We start from the raw sequence: 7,923 nt of genomic DNA, 5'->3' as shown, positions 1-7,923 counted from the left end.
ATTTCATCTAAATGTCTAGTATCTGTTGCTCTTTACATGTCTGTTTCTTTAAAGTATCTGTTATATGGTTTTGCATGTTTTGTATATTGGAAATGTGTAACATACATAAATAATCCCCACATTAGACTCTCAAATGCACAGAAGAAACAACTGCAGTACGTCTTTCTAAACACTAGATGGGGCAGTTTGAATTCATCCAACACCTGTGACGCCCTGAGATGAGAACGGGCTCATTCATCACACTGAGGCACTAAAATCACACAAAAATAAAAGACAGGAAGTGTAAAAACTTTATTCTTAAGTTAAAACTACCCAAGAAGAGATTTTAATAAGAAATGTGTAAAGAAATATGTAAAACAGATTCATCTTCCTCTCTATTTCTAACAATTAATTATTGCAAACAAGTACTGACTTCCTCTTTGGAGTTTTGGACCTCTTCAAGCCTTTTCACCAAGTATTTCATCATACTTTCTTTCACTTTTTCTTAAAAAACAAAAACGGACAGAAAAAGATACTCTGATAGTCAAAGAAATTCAGGCCATCCCTCACAGCTGATTCATAACAATGTGGCATGTTAGTCAGAGAGTCACTCACTGTTATGACGTTAAAATATTACAATCAGCCAGCGTGGAAAATGAGCAGTAATTGTTTACCAGCGTCTGGTGAGTTAGTTAGTTCGACCTCACGGCCTCTTTGTCCGGCTGTAAGAGACACAGGAGCTGTAACGTTTTAGAAACCAACAGTTTTTAACAAGATTCAGTACATGAGACACACAATAAGTCTGCAGAAGGATGTGAAATGGTTGAAAATAAGAGATCTGAGGCAAAAGATTTCTTTAGAAATGGTTATTCTGGAAATGTCAACATTTTCATTAAAGCTTTTTAAAGCTGCATCAGATATTTTATTTAACTATCAAACCATCTTGGGAGAATCAATGAGAAAATGTGAAAAGTGCGGTAGATTCTCAATCAATCTCAATTAAATTCTCTCAGCACATCACTGGTGATTTCTGTGACAGAAACAATGAAAGTAACAGGACTTTTTCCTGCCAGTTATAAGCTTTAATCAGTGTCAGACGTTGATTATATTCCAGGAACCTTACTGAAAAAGTGGCATATGTGTGCCTTCTGGAGGATTTTGACACTGTGACAGATTGGATTTTAATGAAGAGTTGGATGTTTTTGCACAGAGTAAGAAACAAAACTCATCTGGTTCAAGAACAATAGCACTATGTGATCACTAAATATTAGATAATGTGTAATGTTATACCAAATTTCAGTGAGGTGTTTAGCAGCTGCTGTTCTCTGGCAGTGCCTGCTGTATGTTTGTAAGACAAACTGTCACATTAACAAGAGCTGGTATGTAAATAGCGTCATTAGAAATTGTTTAGCAAGAAAATCACATTGAAAAATGTTTTGTGAATCTTGCATGAGAGTCACGTTTCATCCGTTAAATTAAACGGCTGGTGCAGCTTCACAGGAAAAGTGGAGACTCACATGTCAAATAGTCGTATCTTGCAGCTGTTTGGTGGCGGCGGCGATGTGCAAAGTTGCTTCGTGCAGCTTTAGTAAATCGGTTACTTTAAAAAAATGATGTAAAAAATAAATGTAACAAAGCTCTTTAGTCCTCGACAGCACAACTCAAGTCCATATCTTACAGGTCTTCTTCTTTTTCCCCTCCTTTACTCCTCCTCCTTGATCTTCAGAGGTTCCTTGCTCTGGAGCGCCGTATCAGAACCAACAGACTCATCGTCGTGGCCATCAACATCGTCGTCGTCTTCGTCTTCGTCCATCTCATTGGTGACGTATGAGCCTTTGTGTCTGGACAGGCACCAAAGCAGCACTGCTATCATGCAGATTAGCAGCAGCAGCACTGCACTCACGATCCCTGGAAGGGTGGAGTACAAAGGTCAAGACATGAGATCATTAAAAGATTTTAAAATCACAATTTATTAAACCTGCACGTTTTTTTTTGCACATTAAACAACTCAGGATAAAATTCAGATTTGTTGTAAAATAGTTTAGTTTTGAGCTCTCTAGTCTGGAGGGTGCAACTTTTATGGTGTTTAATCTTAATCAATGAACTTAAATGACTAAAATTAGTTACTGTGTTATTCTGTCCTGGATAATAATTCAATTCAGATAACAACTGTACATTAATTAAAGGTTTTCTTTAAATTACACTGATTAGGCTACATGCTAATTAAACTATGAAATTAAAAGATATTTATGCTGCATTCATGGAATGTGGGATAAAAGGTGCCGGAGCTTGAAAATGCTGATTTCAGCATAGTTTAATATAATCAGGAAGCTCAGTCCTCACCTCCGATTAAGGCTGCGACTGGTCCATCGTCGGTGTAGTTGCCTGTAAATACAATAAAACAAATGTGTTGGGAAAAACAGGTAATATAAACGTTTCAGGGTGAAATTGCGGCAGTGGTGGAAGAAGCACTAAGATACTTGGTATAGGTAGTGATATCACGTCGTGCGTTCAGACAACAAACACATGACTGGATTACAATTATGGATGCATTAATATGTTGCAGCTTGTAAAGGTAAAACTACTTTATGTACTGATGGGTAGCTTTTGAATATTCCTCCCTGGGATCAATAAAATCTTATCCTATGATAATACATCAGAATATATTTGTTTTTTAATACAAAATACAATAATTTTAATCTGGAAAAAAAAGGTAGTGGAGTAAAAAAGTACAGAATTTGCTTCTGAGTACAAAACAAGTACTGTAGACTTGCACAAAGTAAATGTATTAAGTTACTTTCCTGTACTGGAAGTGTTTTTCTTTTAAGTTTAGTTTCTTGTGATTATTTAAATTCAGTTTCAGCTGCTTTTTTACCCGTGTAAGAGAGGAAACCCTCCCTGCTAAGCGGGTACAGCAAATGGAAGTATGGATGTGTGGTTGGAGGTAAAAACACTAAGCGCTCGAGTTTAGAATTTGCCTCGTGTCTTTTCTCGCATTAACACTTCAGATCTTCATATCTGATCGTATCAGCCAGCAGATATTTATCAGTATTGAGCCACCACACCCATGCAGGCGGCACACCTTATAAAGTTTGTGAGAGGACAGCTGATTCTCCAATCATGCATGGCATTCAAACACCCTCAGTCTATTTTAAAGCCTCGGTGTGTGCAGAGATGAGGTGCCAAACGGAGCCCAACTCTGTTCACATGAGCTCTGTACTATTTACATCTCACATCCTACAAAAAGAAAAGAAAACAAACAGCTTAATTCTTGTCTAACGGCAAGAAAAGCGCAACCAAACTCGATCGGTCTGATTAAATTGGCACAGAAACAGAGACAACAAGCATTTAGTTGACCATAAAAAGTGTTATCTTGAGGTTAAAGGGTCTTAAAAATGAAATAAGAGCACTATTTTGTTATCTTGACATAAAGTAATAAAGAAGAAATGATAAAATAATAAGCAAAAGCAGCTTCAGCTCTAAACTTTGAAGAGATTTGGCAAGAAAATTGCTTCGTCTCTCTCAAAAGTTCCTGCATGGATTTAGAAGTCATAAATACGAGCGCAGATGTTGTATCATTTATGAATGTTAACAGTTCTTATTAGTGATGCAGTGATGTTTAGATCGTTTTTTTTTCAGTTTAATCTCCATAAATCTGATATTTTACTGACTTACAACAACAATTACTTTCAGTAAGAAGAGTTTGGGGTACAAATAGTAACTGAAAGCTTGAAATTGAATACCCAGAAACCAGTCAACAATTCAAAATCAAAACATTTTCTCTGCAGCAAACACAGCTAATGTCCTTGGATTGACACCACTGATAGGCTGAAAGGACGGACAACTTTGTAAATGGTAAACAAAGATCCAATTCAGCCGTATATCAAACTTGTTATACACACACATCCCCAAGCTAGTTAGCAGCTCTCTGGCTGTCTTTTGGCCCCGCCATGGAAACAAGGGGCCAGCGGGCATCAGTGTGTCGGCTCTTATCTCCACAGCGACAGACCCTGGAGGCGTCACACTCGCTCCTTCCCATGCTCCTTTCTGGCATCAGGCTGATAAGACACTCCCCTGCTAAACGCACACACACACACACAAACCACGGCTGGACCGAAACACTCGTGTGTGTCAAGTTAACAAACCTTTAGGCTCAAATCAATTACAGAATCATCGATCAAAGCTGAATCCAATCAGATTCCAATGTGATCGTGACCTTCACACAAACTGTGAATCAGCAAAATTGTACTTAAAGTATCAAAAGTACTCATGCAGTAAAATGTCTCCTGCTGCAGATATACTTATTTCAATATTATGCTACTTTACTACATTTCAGAGGAGAACACTGCACTTCTCACCCCACCACATTTATCTGACTGCAGGAGAAGATTTATATGATCAACATTACATTTAATATCTGCTCCACCTCCACCAGCTGCAACAAATGCTGATTACTTGTTAATATGAAAATAAGTGCCAGTACTCCGCTTATTCGAATGTTGGCTTGTGTACCCCCCAACAATGACTTTAGTAAGATAGATGTAAAACAGAACAAGGGGAATGTGCGGCTCTCAGGAGGAGGCTTTCTAGAAGCCGCACATATTTGGCATCCTGACTAAATCCACATCTGTCTACTGCAGAGGCTTTATCTACAACCTGGAGGAGGAACTATTACAAATCAGTGTATTGGTACAACACAGCACAACCAACATTTATCAGTTTTGTAGGTAGTTCTTTCATTAAATCCTTGTGCAAGAAAAATCCTCTGCATTTAGGGCCATATGTAATGCACAGAGTGCCTGATATGGAGAGGGCAGAAAAGGCCAAAGTAAGAAAAAGTCATGGTACACCAAAGAGTAAAATGTAGAAGTACTGAGTGGTGGTTCCTATAACAGCCAGAAATCCGAATTCAAATACATATCTTCACAAGTGATCCCAAAGTTCACTCCCTGGGAAAAAAGTCTTGTTTTACATTATCACATTCATGTACTGTACCTTTAGTCACAACCTCAGGAAGAGGAGAAGATGATGAGACATCTCCAGGGGGAGGAGTCGTGTAACCATCCATGATCTGAGTATGAAAAAGTTCATACATTTAACTGTTAATGGCAAGGTTATTTATTAAATCCATAACAGTGAGGGAATGTGTGGAATCTGCAATTTTTTCCCTTCTAATCTTAAAGATTTCTTCTACAATATATACAGTGACACCCAGTACCAGTCGCAGCAGGTTGAGTTTTCCCTCCTTTCATAAGCATTTTTTATACAAGCCTACTGAAGTGGGACCAAGTGCCTGAGGGGTAGCAGAGGTATCACTACAGGCCTCAGAATATAATTAAAGAGAGACAAATAAAGGGGGAGGGAGAGAAGGATTGTGTTGCCTTACAAGTCTTTATTTCTAGGGCAATGGGAATCCATCTTTTAACAGGCTGGCTGCGTTTTCCATGTTCAGCAAGTCCAGCTATTCCTCATGGCCACGCATCTTTAGAGAAGGAGGCTGGTTCGCGCTTCTTCCAGCTTAAAAGAATTAGTCTTTTAGTAGATAAGCAACACAACGTTCAGAGCCAGTCAACAGTGACTCCAACATCATTGTCCGGGCTTTGGTCCAACCAGCATGCAACATTACGAAATACTCTGACATTTAGGGACTTAACTTCTAACCAGAGTGTTTTAACAGCTGGACAGTCCCGAAGCAGGTGGAGTAATGAACCTCGTCCATCTTGGATAACATAACCTATGTGTGTCTTGTTCAAGCCTATCTGCTCCACTCAGAATCCTGTTTTGTAAAATCACAAAATCTCACACATTTCTAAGAGCTCCAAAGTCCAAACTGTATTCCACTGAGAAGCTGTCAAGGATATACTGAGGTCACGTTCCCAGAGAATATGCATTAGGCCCAGCCCTAAACATTAAGCTATAAATATGACTCCAAGCATGAGGCAGGCACAGCCCCCTCTTTACATTTCCTATTTATAACGATAGTCGAGCATATGTTAACAAGAAGGGATCCATAAGACCACACTGATTTCTAAGTTGTAGAAATGGTGGGATGTTATCCCTGAAGGATGTGTCCGACTGTTTTATTTATCCAAGTGCATCCTCCAGCTGGAGGGATGGGGTTACACCAGATGGGACGGGGTGGAAGAGGCAGCCCCTCGATGCTAAATCTCTGGTGCAGCTGCTTCACAATAGGGCATGAAAACATAATAATGGTGTTATCCAAAAAGCGTGGTGGTCTTGGACAGTACCACAGTGACGCCAAGGATATGTTCTTATTTCCAGATATGATGGTTTTCTCCAGCTGCCTACCAGAGAGTCGGGTTTGAAGGCCCAAACCAACAGATATTTTGCATCGTATGACATTTTTAGTTAGTAATATATTAACTTCTGTAGCAGGTTTTCAAGTCTCTGCAAGATGTTTTTCATAGAAGATAACTTAAAACTAGTACCAGGTGTCAAATCAATCTAAGAAACTGACTTTAAGTGATGTTAAGTTTGTAGGATTCAAAGTAAATGCAGCAAAAATATACACAACCATTGGTGTCATCCTCTTAAACTCCAGAATTATGTCCATTCAACTTCTCTGTGAAGCATTAAAGTTGCGTTTTATTGAGTCTTGCAGGACAGAAGTTGTTCACATACTGAATTATGAACTCGAGGGAATGACTCCAAAATGAATCCAAAGTGTCAGTGTTTGTCTGTATAACAAGAGTCATGCTTCACAGAGCTATCTCTGAGCTGCAGAGCATTACAGTCATTTTAATCTGATTTTATTCTGCTTCCACTTTATGTCTTCACACTAGTATTTTACTTCCCTAACAAATCCATCTCTGGTCTCATGAAGTTTTTATTTATTTAAGTCTGTAGCAGAAGGTAATTGTATGTATAAAATAATTTGCACAATAAGCAAGGAAACTGAGAACATATATGCAGCACAGTTATGTTTAGTGACTAAACCAGCACTGTTTTCAAGATTGTTGACTGATTACTAAATATAAAGTAAGAGTAAAAACAAAGGTGCAGCAGCTCTAAACTGGCTGTCAGTTTGGTCTTCAAACGACGGTCACAATGCACAGAGTGAAATATCACATAACATAAAAAAGAATTAAACAAAACAAGACGTCAACCCCCCTCAGAAAACTTACCAGTTGAGAATCTGCAAGCAGCTCTTCAGTCACCAAGAACAAGAAGAAGAAGAAACACAACAGAGCATATGCTGGACAAAACACACACACACACACACACACACACACACACACACACACACACACACACACACACACACACACACACACGGGTGTGGTGTCAGTCCCCAGAGTCGAGATCTGTTCCCCCTCCGGCCAATCGCGAGGCTGACTCCACCTCTCTGATGCTAAACAGCCTGCAGATGTCTCAAAATGTGCAGCTGACAACGCCTCTTACATCATATCTTAACCAACACACACACACACACACACACACACAGATGTGTGACCCTGTGTGTGTGACTGTTTACACATATTGTGTTTAATAATTTCACCCCATGCCTGTAAATTAATGTGGATGTTAACTCTGCCATGTTCAGCATGTTGCAGGACTTTTCTAGTGGTTTCCTATGGTTTCCCAGAATGCCCCCAAACAACCAGAGAAGAGTGCCATAGTAATTGTTTAAATATGTGGCTCTTTACAATGGATTTCTTCTCTAGCTTTGTCTCAACTGTGAAGCCGTCTCATTGGAAGGACGGACACTATGGAGGACTGAAGTGAAATGTGAAATGAAACGCGTAAAGATTTTGAGGGACTGATACCAAAACCTGACAATCTGTTATAAAACTCCTGGAAATATTCTGGACATGATTTCACGTTTTATGTAATCTGTAGGGAGCAGAAATATACAGCAAATGTTTTTAGGCTCACTTCACCTTCAGGTGACTCTAATCATCTAGTTAATTAGGTTGAGGTTAA

General features: G+C 39.1%; 1 protein-coding gene across 1 annotated transcript; it reads right to left on the bottom strand.

The window, feature by feature from the left end:
- Nucleotides 1-267: 267 nt before the first annotated feature.
- Nucleotides 268-7,279, bottom strand: LOC119900441 (small cell adhesion glycoprotein homolog). Its single transcript, XM_038715395.1, has 4 exons — nt 7,125-7,279; nt 4,975-5,050; nt 2,323-2,364; nt 268-1,887 (listed from the first exon to the last, which is right to left on the bottom strand). Exons 2-4 carry the CDS (start codon nt 5,045-5,047, stop codon nt 1,682-1,684), a joined length of 321 nt encoding a protein of 106 aa, XP_038571323.1. The 5' UTR covers nt 5,048-5,050; nt 7,125-7,279; the 3' UTR covers nt 268-1,681.
- Between the last annotated feature and the right edge of the window lie 644 nt (nt 7,280-7,923).

Source organism: Micropterus salmoides, unplaced genomic scaffold (genome assembly GCF_014851395.1).
Source record: "Micropterus salmoides isolate LMB-PRFRI ecotype aquatic unplaced genomic scaffold, ASM1485139v1 Ms_hic_scaffold_1, whole genome shotgun sequence".
NCBI lineage: Eukaryota > Metazoa > Chordata > Actinopteri > Centrarchiformes > Centrarchidae > Micropterus > Micropterus salmoides.
The sequence above is the reverse complement of the archived record's forward strand: the minus strand, read 5'-3'. Positions and strand labels throughout refer to the sequence as shown.